The sequence below is a fragment of the Neopsephotus bourkii genome, unplaced genomic scaffold (assembly GCF_033783945.1).
Source record: "Neopsephotus bourkii isolate Nb327-2 ecotype Australia unplaced genomic scaffold, CSIRO-AGI_Nbou_v1 NB_379, whole genome shotgun sequence".
NCBI classification, from domain to species: Eukaryota; Metazoa; Chordata; class Aves; order Psittaciformes; family Psittacidae; genus Neopsephotus; species Neopsephotus bourkii.
Genome location: NW_026900884.1, coordinates 736,978 through 757,127, shown reverse-complemented (window position 1 = coordinate 757,127; position 20,150 = coordinate 736,978). Strand labels below are relative to the sequence as shown.

Below are 20,150 nucleotides of genomic sequence, written 5' to 3'. Positions count from 1 at the left end.
GGTCTTCGCAGGATGTATGCCCGTCCTTAATTTCTTAACTTTCTTTCATTTGAATCCTGGTGTTTCAACTTTTATCTGGGGAGGGGGGTAACCTGACCTCTCAGTGAGCCAGCCAAATGCATGTCTTCTTCATGGCTTACACAAGGCACGTCAGTTATGCATTTTGCCACAGTTTGTAGCTTTAAACTGAGCAGCTGTTGCCTGACTGTTAGTTTAGACAAGTGCAGCCTGCAGACTTTTTGTCGTATTGGAAGTACCTGTTCTTCTGGCATTTCAGGAGGAATCTAAGGTTCAATGGATGACACATTTGCTGGTAAGATTTGCATTTCTGTGGCCCACAGTACTTGGTTCTGATTATATGTAGGTAGCTGAACAGTTTTATTTCCAGAGTTAGAAGAAGATTGGGTAGGTAAGGGTTCTAATCTAATGTTGGATCTATAATGCCTGCACTTGATAACAGTGCTTTAAGAACAGTTAAAACTGTTGTTAGATGTAAAATGAAGTATTCAATATAAACAAAAAGAAATAAAAGGCCCTCTCTGTCTTCAATGTGTATTTTGTATTTCAACTTGCTCAAAATGGAATGTGATATAAATAACTATAACTAATCTAAGTGTACTTTGCATTTATTCATTTCACGTTGTAATTATTTTGATATCAAATTATGATGTGGATCATTCCCGTTATTCTACAAAAATAAGTGACTGTTATAAAAAATGCTGTACAAAATATGAATGTGAGATACAAAGAAGTTTTAAAAAAGTACTAGCAGCAGGTAACTATTTTTTTCCCTGAAGTTTAAAAATTACTCAAATGTTACAATTTAGTAACATACTTTTGAATGTAAATCCACTCCTGCTATTTTCTTTAGTAAGATTTTATGCTTGGATCTTCAGTATATAGCTTATAACTTGTAAGCAGTTCATGCTTTGTGGATGCTTAAGGCAGTTGATTCTTTTTTCCCCTTTCTGAATGACAGAAGTGCACAGCAGCATGTAAAAGAATGTATTGCTACTAATTGGTCATAAAGAAACACCTATATTTACTTTCTTTTTTTCCAAAGCTGGCATGTGTAACTTCAGTGAATGTTCATAAGATTTTACCCTGCGAAAGGAATGTCTTTTATGTGCTAACCCTCCCATTTCCCTAATCTGTCTGTTAGTGAAAGACTGTGACAAACAGTCACCATTCAAGATAGTATCCCATTGCAACAGGAAGATTGTATTGGTTGTCAGCACCTGTATTTTCACTTCAGTGATTTAGACAACACAGAAAAAAAGGGCCTGATATCAAGTGTATCTTTATTAATTGCAAAATAATGGTGGTTTTAATCTTTTTATTCAGACAGTGATAACCAATCTGAGATACACTTAATTGGATTACAAGAAATAGAGGGGAAATTATTTTAGTTAATTTCTGAATTATTAAAATTATAAATTCAGCTCAGACCCTGCCTTTGAGAGGGCTGTTTTGTGATATTTTATTTTGCTTTGAGTTTAGGTAAAATGGTGCAAGAATTTTCTAGAAAATAAGCTGATGTGAGAATTTTCTTAGTGTAGAGTTTAATTACTTTTTCCTTAAGGCAATTCATATTGACGTAGTTTTCTAATGTTTAAGTATTCACTTTGGAAATAGTTGTTATATATAAAAATGCATTGCTGCTTATTTTAATAATTCTGAAATAAGGAAGTTACCAGTGAGATCTATCAGGTGCAAATTGAAAGTAGTTTGCCTTCAAAATATCTAACAATAAAAGAACTAGAAATACAGTTTGATGCTACAAGTACCTTTAATTGTTTCTTGTGATTTCATGCACATCTTCTGCTTTTTTTAATAAAGTGTTCAGTTCTTATAGAAGGGGGATAAATCTCATGTTGATGCATTAGTTCTTCTATCCTGCCCCCCTGCCCTCCTCCCTAATTCCATTTCTCTTTCCTCTGATATTTTCAAGTAAAGCACAGATACATACCTTTTGATTTAACCACATGATGTCTTCTGAAAGCTTTTTCTGAGGGGAGGGTGGGGGGTGGGAGGAGGATGACATCTCAGTCTGGAAAAACTATCATTTTAAATGCCTTTTAATATGTTATTGCTGGATATGGAGAAGACTTGTTCTGAAGTTGTTCACTTGTATTTGCTCTTTCAGAATTAAATTGCAAAGCTCTGCAGAGAAATGGAACAAAAATTTCTTAAACATGGATTTTTCCTTGTAAAAGTGAAGTAGTTTCTGAAGTGTCATAAATATGTGTGACCTTTTCTAAAAACTCCTCCAACATATGTTCTTTTGCGGGGGGGAAGAGGATGGGAAATTGCTATATCTGAAGCCATTGAACTACATGTTTGGGTTGTGTTTTTTTCCCTACTACACTTTGTTTTGTAGAGTATTTGTAGGTAATACTAACATTTCCTACTGCCTGCAGCTATGGATCTGCAGCCACTGGAACCATACTGAAACTTCTGAAAATCTCAGAAGGGCAAAATGTGCCAGATGTACAAGTTTATTTTCATGTACCCAACTATCCTGAGCTGTACAAGGTCATGGTAGAATTTGTAGGTTAAGGACTTGATTGATATTTTAGAGATCTTTAAAACATCATTTTTATTAGTGAGTAAATTAAACACAAATAATGTTAACAGAAACCACAGTAAACCATTATGGCAATAATAATTCAAACTAAGAAACCAGTACAGTGACTAATTTGAACTCAAAAAGATGGGAAAAGTAAAAATGGTTTGTATGGTCAGCAAAGAATGCTTTTACTGTATTTGCTGAGAAGAGTTACATCACAGTAATTAATTCTGGTTTTGTGTCAGGGTAGGCACTTTCTTGACTGATAAAATGTAACTAATATTTTATGAACTTAATTATGGTGTCATTTGTTAAAGCACCATGAAATAGTTTTGTTATTGCTTAAAGACAACCAATGCTATTAAACTTAAGATGGCATAGGATTTTGCATGCAGGCTTAGTGTTTGGGAGGAAAAAACTTCAGGAATTTTCAATAACCATATATAGAACGAATTTCTGTAAAAAAGACATCAGGGGATAACTAAATATATTTAAAATTCTTGTATGCAGAGATACAATTAAGAACTGTGTCTATAACTAGGATTTGTATTTGCTTCCAAGTAACTTGGGGGGCAGCAGTGGAGCAAAAGAAACAGCCAAGCCTCCACCCCCTAACCCCAAACTGCTTTTGAACATCAAGAGGAAAAACGTCTTGGTTTGTCTATGTTGAATTATATGAGTTAAAAAGAACAAATGTAGATTAGCTTCAGAATAAAGAGTTGATCCTTTTTATTTTGATAATGTCATTTTTACAAAAGCTACCAACTGATTGGCCAAAATATTTGGACAAGCTCAATGTAAATTCGTAACTATTTTAGTCACACAAATAGGAAATAATTTCATCTAAAATGTTGTGCAGAGATTCAGTGTTTAACATGCTCACTTTTGCAAAAGTATCATCTTGAGAAAAATTCTTCTTTTTTATGTATACGAGTTTTTTATAGAACATAATTGCTTTCCCTTGAGCTTCTCATGCCGTGTAAAAAAGCATGAAACTGGTAGTTCTACATTTACATTTTATTTGACTTAGAGCAGACTTTTGCAGACTAAGTTCATGCATACTTCATCTCTCTCTCTGATATGATTGAAAGTTAAAGAGCTTCAAGCATGTTGCATGTCACAAACAAAATAAACCCCCAATATTTCCATAGTTTGGAAATTATTTATTCTTTTTAAAAAAAAAAAAAGTCTTACAGGAAAGGGAAAGCATGAGAGGCAAAATAAACTAAAAAAAAAAAAAAAAGGTGATTGCATGGATGATGTTACATCAACTTTTAAGACAGGAGGGCAATAAGAGCGTGTTGTTTGCAAAAGTAAAACAGCTCATAGAATTGCAAAGCCTAATGTCAATGGAGACTTCTAGCTATAGCCTGACATCCTTTTAAGATGTCATTTACTTTGACTCAGTTGCCTCTGGTCTAGGCTCAGTAGTTGAAAGGCAGCAGTGCTAATGTAAAGTCTTAGAAGGATGCCTTAGAACTATCATACACATGCAGAGCTCTTTCCAAGTGGTCAGTGATGCTTGCATTCAGAGTGGGTGACCTATTTCCAGTTTGAGTTTGTCATCAAGGACCAACTGTTTGTGCTTGTTATGCCTTTTTTCTTACTGATTGAAGTCTTTAAATACTAGCTTATTACCCCTGTTAAACATGCTTACATATCTACTACGATCAAGTCACCTCTCAATCCTCACTTAATTGAACTGAATTTATGCATTTCTGATCTAAATCTCTCCCTCCAGGTCTCACTATTCAAGCCTGCACAACTGTATAGCTCTCTTTTGCACTCTATGGCTAGTCTGTGTCTGTAAAAGCATTGACAAGGTAGTGGATTGTTGATATCATTGGTGATTTATGTGGGAGGACCTTTATTGCCACATCCACCTCCTATAAACTCATAGAAAACATCTGAGTTTAGTGGCCCTTCTTATTTTTTCTGAGCCATTGCTGTTAGGAAAGCAGAACTCCATTACATACACAGGATCTTAATTCTGTGTCTAGCATGCTTCCTGTTTCCAGTAGATCTAACCTTTATACACTAATTTGACTACTCTTTGCTTTACTATTAAAGTGATACTTAATGGCTTACAAGGCAAAATACTGAACTGTAATATAACGTTACTGGAATCATTTGGTTTGAAGGGGACTGTGCCAGTCATTTTGTTTTGATTCTTACTGTGTAAACAGTATTGTTGACAGAGTTGTCCCTAACCCCATTTTACACCTCAAACCAGTGTACAGGTAGCAGTGGCACCACAAGGAATGGAAAGAAAGAGAACTGTTAATTTTTAGTATGTACTTTCAGAGGAGGAATTAGTTGTATTTGAAGTCTTCAGATTAAAGGAGATACTTTAAAATCTGAGGAAATTATCTCAGAAGGTAGTAATTTTGAGGGGCTTTTGGATAACAAAATTACTAATTTTGAAAGTTTTTATGTTAGAAAAGGACCTCCCAACATTTTCTAGCATAATCAGCTAAAGCTAATGACAAAGACACAATTCACTAAAAAGTCTTGTGACTGTTTAGGAGAGCTTTTGTGTAGTGAGTGTCATTAATCCTGTAAAAACCAAATGGGATAAATGCTTTCATTTTTACAAGTTATCTAGTAACAACAGTATAATACATGTAGCTATGCTGTTTGCTTGAACACAATCTTGTGTAACTGTAGCTTTGTTTTAGCTTACACTAATTGCCAAATGAAATGAACTAAAGAAAAACAATTATAGAAAATAATTGCTTATAGCAGAATTTAGTCTAGCAGAACCATAGCAGTTCACTAAGGAGACTGTTAAAATGCTTAATGGATAAATAAGTATTTAAAGCATTTATATTTGAGGTAGGAAGAAGGAAGTGATCTTGAGGCAAGCTGTAGATGTTGAAATCTCTACTATGAAGTTAAGGTTGATTTAATGGTTTGTGTAGTCTATTGTTTTGTTTCTTTCAGTTTCCACACATGTGCTTGCCCTGTTCTCTGGAGTCTGCTGTATTCCACTAATCTCTCTATGGCTTAAACTCCTGAGCCATTCAACAGATTTTGGTTCGAAGGCTAAATCATGCAGGCTCCTCTACTCTGTAATTTAAATGCACCTGAAGGAAAGAAAGCATCTTTTCAGCTTTGACTTCTTGGAAGTTCTTATTATTCTGCTGAGTGATTTTCATTAAGCTACATTATATTTTGCTTGTCTCAGGACTATAGATTCTTTCTTGGACTTCACAGTTTTATTAAGCATACCAGCATTTCCACTGAGATTGGATGCATGCTGTAGAACAGCTTTTGAGGGTATCAGTGAATTTCAGCATGTGACTTACTAGGTTATTTGTTTTGTGTTTTAAATGTATGCTAAGAACTTTAGTTGTCTGCAGAATGCAAATAATTATTCCACAAATAGAGAAATCCTTTTGAGCAGTTATATAATCACAAAGAAAAATATATTTTCTTCATGTTTGCTGTGTTTCCATACATAGACTTCTTGGCTATATTGCCAAGAAAAGTATTTGGTTTGATGAATGCTCTTTCTGTCACAGCTGGACATGTTGAACATGAGAATCTGTTGCTAAAACATCTATGCACCTTTTGCCTTTGACCCGACAGGTAACTAGCTCAGTGAGTTGCATGTTAAACTGCTAACTGTTTCTCATATATAACTACAATTTTACAACCCCAGTAAATTCTGGGTTGCCCTCAGTAAGTTCCATGGATACCTGGTAGCCCAACAGGCCATGTTTCTACTGCACAGCAGTCATGGCTGTCACTGAAGTGGTGAGGTAGCTCAGGATGGCTAGGTCCTTCAATCATTGGTATAGCCACTTGCATTTGATGTGTTCTGTATGTCAGTGAAAGGATTTTGATCATATCGACCTGGGTGTTGCTGATTTTTTTTCCTTTTGAAATGCCTCTCAGCATCATTTAAACTGTGCTCCTGGTGCAGTCATTTGTGATTCCAGAAACCTTGCTAAAAATAGCTGGCTAGTAACAATACTTTCTTAAAAGAAATATGGAAATATAACACAAGCATGACAGTATGATGCAAAGTTGTAAAATCATGTTAACCCTATACAAGAATAATATATGAATTTCCTTTAGTTTCCCATTATCCTCCTTGTGGGAAAATCTGAGCTTATTTAAGGAAGCCTGCTGTGAACCATTTTGAAAGCTTTCTGGTAACTGGTGTAGTTAGATGTTTGCATTAAAAGATACCTTTTAAAATTATATTTGAAAATGACATTCTAAAATGGGGAATAGCTTCTTTCATTTAATTTCATAAGATCATTCTGCAATTATTTTTCTTTACTCAGTAAATTTAGCTATGATAATTTCTCTTTACCAAAAAGGTGTTGTACTACACTGGAAACTTGCCTTTTAATTGCACTTAGGAAAAAAAGTGACACTAGAAGTAGTTAGGATTACCCCTAAAATAATAGATAGTTGTGATTCTAGGCAGAGAGATTAGTTATAGGTTTTCCAAGTTACAGAGAGAAGTAGTCTACACAAGAAGAGAGCTGAATTACTCCCCTTCTGAAAAAGCACTACAGCAAAGATTTCATTTTATTCCTCTATAGTGATAAGCTTTCCTTTTCTCAGGCTGGTTTCCTGGGTTATAGTTTAACCCTACATGAAAAATACTAATTTTCTTAGTAATTTCTTAGTCTGGGTGAAGAAAGACAGATACACTAATCCACCACAAAGTAAGCAATAAACATGTATTAGAAAAGCCTGTGCTTTTCCTGTACTGATCCTTTTTGCATGTTGTGTATTGTAGTTTTATACTTGAGATCCTCTCCAGGTGTCCTCGGCCACCTGCACTGGCAAAAATTTTTACAGGTTCCTATCAGGCAGTGTGCATCTCCAACTGCTTGTTTCTTTGACATTGCAGAATGTGTGTGGAAGAAACATGTTACATTACTGTGAAATTACACGAAAATATCACGATTGAAATGATATATCACAAAAACTGTGATATTTACAATTTTTATTTTAAAGTGTTTGTTAAGTAACAAACTTTGGATGTGAGAACACTTGTAGAACTTAGTCCATGATACTGTATTTTTCAGAGAAAAAGTAAAACTCACTCTAGGTGTCTTCACTTAATATCCTTTTTTGTTGTTTTCGTGATTCCTCTTCATCACAACCAGTTGATGTTGAACACATTTATCAGTAGTTAAAAATCATTTTTATGATAAAGTACCTTTTACACTGGCTTCAAGCATAGTCTTTTAAAACATATATGCTTAATTCAGTGACACTATGCCTATATAGTCTTATAAATGCCTATATAATCCAACATTGGTTTTATGGTATTTCATAATGTGACTCTTTTATTAGCTTTGAAGATAGTCCACATTTAACTCCAACTACAAGAAAAAAGATAAGTGATATATACAACAGTATAGCTCAAAATAGTTCAGTTGGAAGGGACCTACAGTGCTCATCTAGTCCAAACGCAATAGCTAGCTTTAATTTCTTTTCATCCAAATTTAACGGATTGTACCTGTGTTTATCTAGGAATATTGGTAAGGATTACAGCAAGGACACGGGCTCTGATTTTACCGCTATGTTTTTGTGCACTCTAAATAGACAATATTTTGCATGCAGAAACCAAACCTGTAGTAGAACAGCCCTGGGTGTGTGGGGGTAGAGATAGCTGACCACCATGACAGCACACTGTAAAACATGTGGGAAGAGCCATGCATCTGTTGCACAGCATTCCCAGTGGATATTGTGGCTGCAGCCACGTTACTGACTGAGTCATTGTCAGTTAATCATGTATTCATTTTCACATCTTAAAAATCCTACTCTTTTTTTGACCAGTACCAGTGAACTTCATCTTAAAATACATCTAGTGAATAGTATGACTTAAAATACTTGCATGCTATTTCTGTCATAATGAAGTGCAACTGCTAAATGGTTGTGATTTAAGAGTGTTATCTTTGCCCTTCATACTGTTGTGAAACCCATCAATTTATTTCCAGTTCATTATTCTTTTCCATTTTCGGCAGATCTTTTTTAAACGTCTGTGTCCTTGGTTCATTCATTTATTCTTGTATGAGTGAGTCTTTGCATATTTTCCTCTACATAGTGAATTTTGAACTTGGAGGTAGAATTATTGCACAAATAGCTATGTCCTTACAGCAATATAGAACTCACTGCTGTTACTAACTCTTTGTTCTTATTAACTCTTTGTTAAGTAGCTTTATAAATTCTGGTATATTCTACAAAAGCACTTTGAAAGGCCATAGTGTTCTTGCTAGGTTCTTCCTATATTCCTGCTATTTCAGTACTTTCTAGTTTTTTTCTGGGATTTCATTTGATGCTATAATTGCAAAAGATAAACTGAGCCTGCAGTTCAGTATGGTTTTCAGAATGGAACCTTTTGCCGTTTCCTAAGCAAGAAGTGATTTTAGGAGTAAGTGGTTGTTGTTAGAAGCACTCCTTATCCTTCTGTTTGCTGAATTCCACTGTGTCAGTCGGTTCATGAGTCAGGATTTTGTTGTGTATAATTGTAATTTAATTCAGGTATACCTCAACATGATTGCTGCCTTTTTTAAAAATCTTCTCCAGAGGTTCATATCTCTAGTCAACAATAAAATCTCAGCCTTAGTAGAAATATCTGTGTGTTATCGTTTCAGTCATCTATTTCCAGCAAAATTCTATTCTACAGGTGATTTCTACTTTTAGTTTTTTCCTTTGTGCTGCAGAAACTATCTTTTTATGCAGCCTATTGTGATGACTTGTTGCTGCTTCACCAGAGAAGATTACCTTCTCCAATGTCCTGCTATTACCATGGTCAAATTCAAAGCGGGTATTTGCAAACTAGCTGTGGAGTTTGCTGTTTCTATTCTAAATATGAAAAAGATCTTGTGCCCCAAGAGTGTGGCTGTAACATTATGTGGCCTAATAAAGGATTATTTTACAGACCCCAGGCTAAATTTGTCTTCTTTCCTTCAAGTCATCGCCTGGGAATCTTCCTTTGCTCAGAGTTTTATCTCCTGCTTACTGATGCTCAGGTCATACTGTAGCTACAGAGCTCCCCTGTTAATAATAGCTCATATTGCTGGATTTAGAGATATGGGGGGAAAGCAGGTGTGTCTTCTGATTCTTTGATTACTCAACTCATAAGTAAATTTGAGGAAGAAATGACATCTATTAATTTCAGTGGTTTCCACAGTGAAATTAAACTAGATCCTGTTCTGTGGCAAGCTTCCCACTCTTCGATACTGGAGTGAGCTGTTTGCAGTCAAAATTAATAACAGTGAATTTGTGTTCATTAAGAGAGAGAAATGTTTTTAATTATGCAGAAGAAGAACAGGAAATTAACAAAAGCTTGTTGGTTAGGTTATCATGGTGCTAGCATATGTCACATCCAGGGGACAGCAAAACAATGCTATCCCAGATATACTGGTTTGTATCTGAAGCTGGTGTTTAATTAAACTGTCATATATTACATATGCGTCTTCTGTTTGGGAGAGTTTTTATTGTATTCTCTTGGACAGAGCTCTTCTGCATTATAAATATTGACATTTGTTCACCTGAGTCTCTTTTTTGATTTTTGATTTTTTACATAGTTTTATTTTATTTTCGCACCATAATCCATATGTTCTCTTTAAAGCACACGAGCAGTCTGTAGCATGTCTTGTTAAAAAGGCTTCTATTATAATCCATTGGTTACCTTTTAAAGCCATCTGAGAAAATCCTCTTTTTGTGTAATTTCAGTCACAGTAGTATAATTTCATGGAAGCAAAGTCTGCTACCAAAATTGCACCTGAGTTATAGATGTTATAATAGCTTGAATAATTTTTATTCTTACCGTTATTGAAATCTGTTTTCTGCTTTAGAAACACAGTTTGTTGTAATCACAGGATCTTCCCCCAGTAGTCTTCTAGAGAGTAAGCACTTTTTTAGGAATTATTTTCACTTTACTGCTTTCAAAGTGCTGCTTTTTTAATGTATGGAAAAAATACTTTTTTTTACCCTCAAAGTGTAGAAAGAAAAGCAAACAAGAAAGAAAACTAAGGCACAAATAATATACAAATGCACACACACAAAATACAGTTATCTCATTTGTTAATTCACTAAATTTTGCTTAAAGTCAATTTTCATCTTTTGGGCAGGTTTACTCTTTAGAGATTGTGCTCACTTAAAAAAACACAGTGGCTTTTCCCTGGCACATTCCTACAAGTATCAAATGTAAGAGCTGTTGTGTTTGAGTTGGGATGAAAGTAATTCTGCACCACTGTCCTTACTTGGTCACAACTCACATGGGAAGTGATGTGATTTTATCAAAGTACAAATTGCATGGTTGGCAATTGCAGTTTTACACAGGATTAGCACTTTTGACATTGGTGTGATTACAGTTGGGGCTCTATTTGTTTTCCTTCTGTCTTTGTACGGATTCCACTTTTACTTTGCTCAAACCCAATCCTAAATTTCTGCTTAGAGAAAATTGATGGCAGCTGCCCAATATTTATATCAAATTATGTATTAATAAATTATTTATGTGCATGATAAAATTTAATAAATAAACTCCTTTAAATGTTAGCTTTACAAGAAATATGTTAAATGTACAGATAATTTTGCTTTTATTCTTAGGACCGATCACATGTCATAACTACTGCATTTAGTAGAACATTTAAATGTGAAAAAATCAATTTCTAATTACACCTAACTAACACTAGAGTTCTAGCAGTATTTTTCATGGGTTTATTTATAAAAGTTTCTTTGTATTTTTCTTTAAAGTGAACTCCTTGATTTTCATATTAAAAAAATACTGAGTTAACCCCTTGCTAACAAAGCTAACACAAACATAATATGGCTTCATAGAGAAAACCACTAGGAAATAAGTAAGTTTTTCAGGAGTGTCTTGAAACTTTTTTGTATATATACACAAAAATGCACAAACTGTTTTTACATACTCACACACTTACAATTGACTTTTTCAGTATAGCTTTTATAGACCCTGTACATATACAGCATGTATGTCAGTTCTAAGTTTTATAGTAACAAAGATTGAGTTAATTTGAAATTAATCTGCTGGTAGAAGAGCTCCTTACTGAACATTTTTGAAAGTTTTAACAAAAGACAAAAATGAGTAATTCTTAAGGCTTTTTTGTAGAGTTTATGGCAAGCCTAGGCTGAGTAACATGCTGAAACAGGCATTTTGTACTTTTCTCCCATTCTTAAATAGATAACTCTTTTGTTAGAGAAGATGAACCCTTTTGTTCCCATGTATATCAGCAATGATTAAGCCAACCCATGAGTCTTTTTTTAAAGCAAGGCAGAGGTTATCTTGTTTTGATTAATAATCTTTGAAATATCAAGCACTGCTTTTATCTGCTTCAGCAGTTTATCGAAACAATAAAGCAAAGCTATCAATTCCAGCTTTAGACAACTTGCAAATGAATAGTCATGATCCTCATTTTCTGCTCCTAGTTTTAGCATTAACTTGGTGCGGTAGAGCACAAAGAATAATACCATTTACTGCAGCAGCAGCTAATTTTAGTGAGGACTGTATCCTACCTTAACTAACAAAATCTACTGTGATTTTGACCCGAAAGCCATTCCATTCTGCAAGTTAATCTAAGGGCCTGGTCTTTCTTGGAAGCACAGGAAGACAGGATCTATTTCCTGAAGAACATAAACTGACAACACAAAGCTAGAGGACTTGTGGATGAGACTGGTTAGGGAGTTTTCTAGAAGGGAGAAGTGAAGATCAGTTTCTGGCATGATAAATAATAAAAGTCTTAGACACAAGAAAGATGAAAAATGGTCCAGAAAAAAAAGACTAGTTTAATATAGGCAAATAAATAGAGAGAAAGGAAAAGGAGCTGACTTGCGCAGAGTGTAAATCATGGAGAGTGGTGAAGCTGAGAATTAAGATCCTGGATTTAAGTGCTAAAACACAGGAGACTGTAATGAGGAAAGAAAAAATTTAGAATCTGGAGAGGTGAAACCCATCAACAACCAAGACATGAATTATGCATAGAAGAAATAATTATAGGTGTAGAAATAGTCAACCGAGAAGTTATATTTCCACGTCTTTAGCATTTATATTCATACTTTAGCCATGAAAAGGCTGTGAGCCTTTGTAATTCTGTTTGGCCTGCGTACCTCTCCTTGGATATTAGCTGCACTCTTGCTGCGGCAGCCTGTTCCATGGACCCTTACATTAAAGATGCAGAACTTACTGAGTTCTTTCAGTTCAATGGAGAATTGAGAAAAACTAGTTTGAAATTAAGCTTTTTGAATCGGGAAGGGTTTTTATTTCTCATCCTTTTCCAAATCCAGCAATACCAGTGGCTTATCTTGTTTAGCCTGTGACTTGAATCACTCTGTTTGGCCTGCGTACCTCTCCTTGGATATTAGCTGCACTCTTGCTGCGGCAGCCTGTTCCATGGACCCTTACATTAAAGATGCAGAACTTACTGAGTTCTTTCAGTTCAATGGAGAATTGAGAAAAACTAGTTTGAAATTAAGCTTTTTGAATCGGGAAGGGTTTTTATTTCTCATCCTTTTCCAAATCCAGCAATACCAGTGGCTTATCTTGTTTAGCCTGTGACTTGAATCACCTTGGCTTAGCTTCCACGAAAAAAATTTCTGACAGCTTCATTTCCTGTTAGAAAGAAGCTGGCTTGCGAAGCCTTTGTTATGGATGATGATGGTTTCATTAAATGTAGTTTCATTAATGGTTTTCAAAATCCCTGCTTTAGCAGGGATTCTTTTGAGGTCCCTTCCCATCTCTAGCATACTGTGATACTGTGAGAGATTCCTGGTAGTTTTCAGCAGTCTGGAGCACTGCGGAGCCACTTTCATACCTCTGGTCATTTCAGTGTGTTGAGCCTTGTTGTTAGATGTGAGAAGTTGTATTAAATGGAGCCTGAAGGGTGATTACACTTGGGCAAAGGCAGCATGCAATAGGACCTGAAATAGGATCCAGTTTGTTTCACGTTCAGTGTCCACCTTTGGCAGGTTTTGAGGTCTGACCAAAGCTGTAATTCCAACACAATGTGGAATGCAGTTCTGTCAACAGAGCCAGTGCGGGCTGTTTTGGTAGTTGACATTGTAATGGAGAAGGTGAATTACTGAAAGTGTACCCCTAAATCTCACCAGCAAGCCTTATGTCAGGGAACAGCTCAACTTCACTCACGTTCTCTCTTCCATCAGCACTCCTTACAGAGTTACACCTTGTTTTCATATTACACTGATACAAGGTGTTTATAACTGTAGCTACCAAATAATGTTGGATTTGGAGAGCACCAGTATTTCTGCAACACTGCATTGTTCATAGTGCTTGCTGCTTTGTCTCCCGTGTTACGTGATCTCTGCAGCAGAGCCGTGATCTGAGCCGTCTGGTTCAACTGTCCTTTCCTCACATCAGTGTCCTCTCCAGAGTTCAGATGCTGTTGACAGCTACAGCTTGTTAGCAACTGGGATGTGTTAGTTGCCTTCTGGGAGCACATCTTCTGGTGCATTGTCATGTGAAAAACATCCACTTTGTTGTGCTCCAAGGCTGTAAACCAAAGCACAGTAAGTTAGGATGCCTGGGAGGTTCACTTCAAGAGTGCATTTGAGATCCAGAATAAATTGACAACATAAGCACAACCTGTACACCCTCATTTTCAGCAGTGAGGCACAGGAGAGGCTGGTACAGGCTGTACTTTCCTGCCTTCTGGCTGGCAGGGTGCCTTGTATTTCACAGGAAAGTTCTTGAGTGAGAAGAGCTGTCATGCATGGGGGATCAGTGAGGCACTGAGACTTCTAGGGAGCAGATGGGTGGTAGCGGATGTTTGTCTCATGCCTTTCATATCCTCCTCCTGAGAGAATGCTGGTGGTGACAGTGATGGTTTGGTCCATATATGCAAAGCACTATGCAAATATATACACCCTGTAATATAAAATGATCATTATATTTTGCATTGTTTCTATTTTGGCATCAGCTTATGTTCTGATGCTACATCAGAAATAGTCAAATGAGCTTTTTCTAATAAAATCTATCAGAATTGTTCTGCACAGATTTAAGTAGAAAATAGAATTGGAGTTTCATATAGAATCAAAGCAAACAAGACTGAAAGGAAGGCCAGAAGCTCACTGTGCTCAACCCAGGATCAACATGTCAACATGGTGTTCTTAATTGTCTTCGCCCCTGACAATCTTCCTTGATCTTGACAGAGTTTTCTTCATATCTGCAGTTACTGTACAGCACTACTTCAGTATCCTTGAAGCGGAGTTCCTGTTTAACCAGAATACTGCTTGTTGCAAATTAAGTCCATCACTTTTCCCCTCACTAGTCTAGGTACAGACATAATTACTCTTTGCCTCTTCCAGAAGCTTTTTATGTATTTGAAAATTTCTCAACAGGTTCTGTTAGCCCTAAAGCTTTATTTGGGGCTGCTGTAATTTATCTTTTTACTTTTAGTAAAATATATTAAAAAGACAGTTTTCTGTTTTTTTAACTTTCCACTGATTGATAATAGTTTGCATAAAATGAGTAACAAAGGAAATCTCAGGTAGTATATTTTATGTTTATTATAAAAGAATTAATTTTAATAAGCCATTACGAATTTGTTTGTTGTTTGGGTGTTTTTCTTTCAGAGAGCAATAAGGATATTTGCTCCCTCTGTAAAAGGAGAGTTTATTGATAGAAAAAAAACAAGGAAGTAAAAGATAGATCCAGAGTGTACCTCCATTATGTGCAAAAAATCCCTGATGATATTTTGTGAACCAGTACAAAAAATAAGCTCCTTTTCCTGGGAAGGAAGAAGAGTACAGGACATACTACCATGGCTGTTTGTACATTTAAGTAATTCTTGAAAGATTTTTGTTCAGAGAATTCAATTTAAACTCCTCTAGTCAGAAGACTCACACTCACTGTTTTGGAATCATGGTGTTGATGTTTTGGGCTTCCCACATGGTATTACAAAGCTTGGCTTCTTCCTTCTTAGGAAAAGTTTTATTTTTCAGGGGACATTACTGCTGGGATATGATAAAACTACTGTTAATGTATTGTAATAATGGGTAAAACATGCATACTCCCAAATACATGCATTTTCCCAGGGGAATGAAAACTGCTTTTTGACTTTGGACATTTAGTTTCACAATGCAGTGAGTGCAGATGAATTATACCTTATAGCAAGAGGAATATGAAAAAAAATGCTGACAGACACGAGGTTTACATGATCACTGTACATTATTTGTTGTGGCAGTACAGTCCCCATGCCCCAGGCAAGCAAGGCCTCAAAACCATTTGTACTGTGGACTTGAATATGGAGGCAAAACCAAGCTGCGCCCTGCCTAGATGATCCTTTTATTCGAAGCTTTGACAAGACTGACACTGACTGAAGCAAACATTTGGAAAAGTCAGGAAGCAAGCATGTTTTGGCAAGCAGCTTAATCTCGGAAGCCCCAGTCTCTGGAAGCCCCCAGCTAATATCTGATATAGAGATGTGCAGAAAGACCCTGACTGAAACAACATTTTAGGTTGTTTAAATGTAAAGCAGTTAGGATATAGTGTACTGCTGAATAAATGAGCTGTTTAACAGGACAAAAAAACAAGTTGTCTGCTTCTGCACTGCCCAGTCTAAAAGTTAGGGCAAAAGCCTGGTAAATATTTTATTTGTTTTGTTTCAGAACGTCAAGCGTGCGCATCTATGGCTGGCTCCAGTGCCCTTCCCTCCAGCGTGGCTGGTATCAGCAAAGAGCTGATCGAACTGCAGCACCTCATCCAGTTCCCTGAAGAGGTGGCCAGCATGCTGACTGAGCAGGAGCAGGAGCTCTACCGTAAAGTCTTACCCATTGACTACCTCTGCTTTTTAACCAGGGATTTGGGTAACGCTGAGTGTCAGAGCAAGCTGCCGTCTATTAAAGCTTCCATATCTGCTTCTATTCTTTCTTCTCCCAATGGTGAACATAATGCTGTAGAAGATCTGGTGACAAGGTTTAATGAGGTAAGACAGAACTTTGAAATTACTTCTCATAAAGGTTATTATGCGATTTGTGGGTTAGTTATTTCCTTTGTCTCTCACAGCTGAACTTAGCCGTCATGACAGATTTTTAAAACATAAGTTAAGATGACGAGGGCATTTTAGCTAAATAACTTCCACTGAATTTGATAGGAGTTATGTGACCTAATGCTCAGTGAGTTTGGAAAACTGCAACTGAAGTTTTTCTTGCACTTTGTAAAGTAAACGGGAAAAAAAAAAGACAGATTTGTAGTTCTTTGTATTTATGCTGACAGTATGGGGTATACTTTCAGTCAGTTTATTATTTTGTTCAGGAGCTGGAGTTTTATTTATTTGTTTTGGATTTTTGTAGACTAAGCATGATTTTAGGAGTCAGCACAGAAGTATTATAAACTAGAAGTTTCTGTATAACTAATCTGCTTTATTTATTTATTTACTTAATCACCCAGTGTGTCTTGAATGCTGTTGCACAATGAAGTTTCACTTGGCATCACACATTTTCATTTTACTTTATTTTTAGAAAGGTGATCTGATGAGTTTCATGGAAAATTGATCAAGCCTTGAGAAAATTGTAAAAAAAAAAAAATGCACCCAAAAAACCCAACCCAAAACAAAAGCACCCCTAAGTAAAACCTTAGGGTTTAGCTGGAACAATTCCTTTCTTTCTTTTTTTTTGGTGTGAATCATGCTTAATGTTAGCGGTTTGTAGATTCATAAAAGTGAAATAAAATTAAGGTAGTCTTCACTTACGGCCTTTTAGTTTGTTATCCACTGCATTCTTATGCTTTAGTAAGAGATGAGAGTTGTGCATGTCAAAATGACAGCACACAATTAAGTACATATAGAAGAATATGTATTAAACCTCAGTGAGCTTCCTGCTTCCTGGGCAGATAAGAATCGGTGACTGAGTATTTAGCATGTTTTGGAGGATTCCTGTTATTAAATAATAAAATACTGTAAATATGTGGACTTCTCTCAAGTAATTCTATTATGGGAACATAAATAAAAGTTGCAATTAAAAGTTGGTTTTTAGACAGAGCCTAAATATTACTTAAATCAGCTTTAGTTACTGTATTTAGGAAAATACTGTACATGGTGATTAGTTGGAGAGGAATCTATCTGCTGACCCAGGCAGGGTCCCCTTCCTGTGGTGTTTCTCTTACAGTGATCGCCATAGCGGGGGCAGTGGGAAAAAGGTGAAGAAGTTGAGCTCAAGTATGACTTGGTGAGGTACAGTGTCAAAGCAGTGTGTTAGGACATTCTGCAGTTAGCTGTACAAAAGTTGATCATCATGTGTTCTGATACTGAACAGTCACAGGATTGAAAAGCAAGTAGAATCATAGAATAACAGAATAGTTAGAGTTGGAAAGGACTTTAAGATCATCTAGTTCCAACCCCCCTGTGATGGGAAGGGACACCTCACACTAAACCATGACAACCAAGGCTCTGTCCAACCCGGCCCGAACACTGCCAAGGATGGAGCATTCACAACTTCCCTGGGCAACCCATTCCAGTGCCTCACCACCCTTACAGTAAAGAACTTCTTCCTTATATCCAATTACCCCTCGTCCTACCACTACAGTCCCTAATGAGGAGTCCCTCCCCAGCATCCTTATAATCCCCCTTCAGATACTGGAAGGCTGCTGTTGAGGTCTCCACGCAGCCTTCTCTTCTCCAGGCTGAACAGCCCCAACTTTCTCAGCCTGTCTTCATATGGGAGGTGCTTCAGTCCGCTCATCATCCTTGTGGCCCTCCTCTGGACTTAATAATTTGAAAATATTTTAATCTTCATTATTCATTTATAACACTCCTGCAGCTCTCATTCAATATAAGCTTCCATGAAAATGACAGTATTTCTTCTATTCAATAAAAAAGTTCCTTTGTGTCACAAACCAGAAATTGACTGTCATTTTAAACAAGTGTTATTAATATGTAGTAAGTGGCAGAGAAATTACTAAACACCATACTGCTATATGAAAAAATCCTCTATATAGTACAATTGCTCATTTACCAGAACAGTGGCATGGAATTTTTTTCCCATTATGTATCAGAAGCTGTCACCCTAAAAGTCATTCTGGCTCCCACGTTATAAATACACTTCAGTATTTCTATAGGCAACGCCAAAAAATATTAGCAAGTGCTCCCTGACTTTTGCCAACAAAAGCATGACTCTTTGCACAAGAATTTTCTTGCCATTTATAAACAAAGACATTTTGAAAGTTCACGCTTGTGTTTGGCTATGGTAACTGATACACTCCACCAGAAGATAAAGCAGATAGCAGAACAGTGATTTATTACAAGCAGTAAATATTGTACAATAACTCCATTTAAACATATCACATCTATGCTTAAAAAAAGTTATTCCAGATTATACTTAACAGTAACCCACTGCACTAAGCAGGATATAATCTATGCACCAGATAGACAGGAATTAATTCAAGTTGAATGAAAAATTACCATGTAACATTAGCAAACAAGTAATGCTAGACTAGAATAATTGCAAAGTTACAAACCACTAAGACTAAAAGATAATGTTGACTATTTCACCAAGAGGCAACTTTAATGTTAAAATTCCCATTGATATGGAACAACCTCAGTCATTCCTGTTGAGACTTCTTCACCACCTCCCGTATGAAGACAGGCTGAGAAAGTTGGGGTTGTTCAGCCTGGAGAAGAGAAGGCTGCATAGAGACCTCATAGTAACCTTCCAGTATCTGAAGGGGACCTATAGGGATGCTGGGGAGGGACTCTTCATTAGGGACTGTAGTGACAGGACAAAGGGTAATGGGTTGAAACTTAAACAGAAGTTTAGGTTGGATATAGAGAGGAAGTTCTTTACTGTGAGGGTGGTGGGACACTGAAACAGGTTGCCCAAAGAAGTGGTAAATGCTCCATCCATGTCAGTGCTCAAGGCCAGGTTGGATGGTGTCTTGGGTGACATGGTTTAGTGTGAAGTGTCCCTGCCCATGGCAGGGGGGTTGGAACTTGATGAGCTTATGGACCTATCCAACCCTAAATTATTCTATGATTCTATTACAATATCTTTTTAAAAGTGACTTTAAGTGAAAAGTAGGGGGAAAAATTGGTCTTATTGAGGTAAATTTTGCTAGAATTATTTACTGTTTAAATTCAGTAACTCACAGAAAACCCAGTTCTTGACTGAAGCTGCAAACTCCCATTGACTGCAAGTTGCAAGATTGAGCAGTAGATACTGGGAAACACCAAATGGTTCCCTTATATTTTAAATATGTTTTTAAATAAACATTTTTAAAAACTGTTTTCTAGATGTGAATGATTTAAATAGTTACTGATGAGATACATAGAACATGAAAATCATTTGTTTAAACCTTTGTATTTACTGTTGGTTAGTGTTGCTTACTATGAATTACAGTATTTAGACCTCAGTGGAGTCTAAGAAGTATAGGAAGGACTTGCACAGAAGAATGTATACTTACACTGAGTGGTCAGCTCTAAGTGTTTGACATGGAAATAGTCTATGAAGAATTGCAGAACTGAGAGAGAACAGTTGCTCTCTGCAGTAGGCGAAATTGCTGTTTGAAGACAATTAAGCTGGCTGAATGTGCAGTAGATAACTGCTGTTATTTTTTCTACTCAGTTCTCATTTGTGA

General features: G+C 36.3%; 1 protein-coding gene across 4 annotated transcripts in view; it reads left to right on the top strand.

Annotated features, from left to right (window-relative positions):
* Window positions 1–20,150, top strand: part of PLCE1 (phospholipase C epsilon 1) — a 118,699-nt gene that overhangs the window by 47,610 nt on the left and 50,939 nt on the right. For all 4 annotated transcript variants that reach the window (XM_061348955.1, XM_061348958.1, XM_061348957.1 and 1 more), the window contains one exon: window positions 16,190–16,506. In XM_061348955.1, coding sequence (XP_061204939.1) covers window positions 16,190–16,506 — 317 coding nt within the window. The remainder of the gene's footprint in view (window positions 1–16,189; window positions 16,507–20,150) is intronic.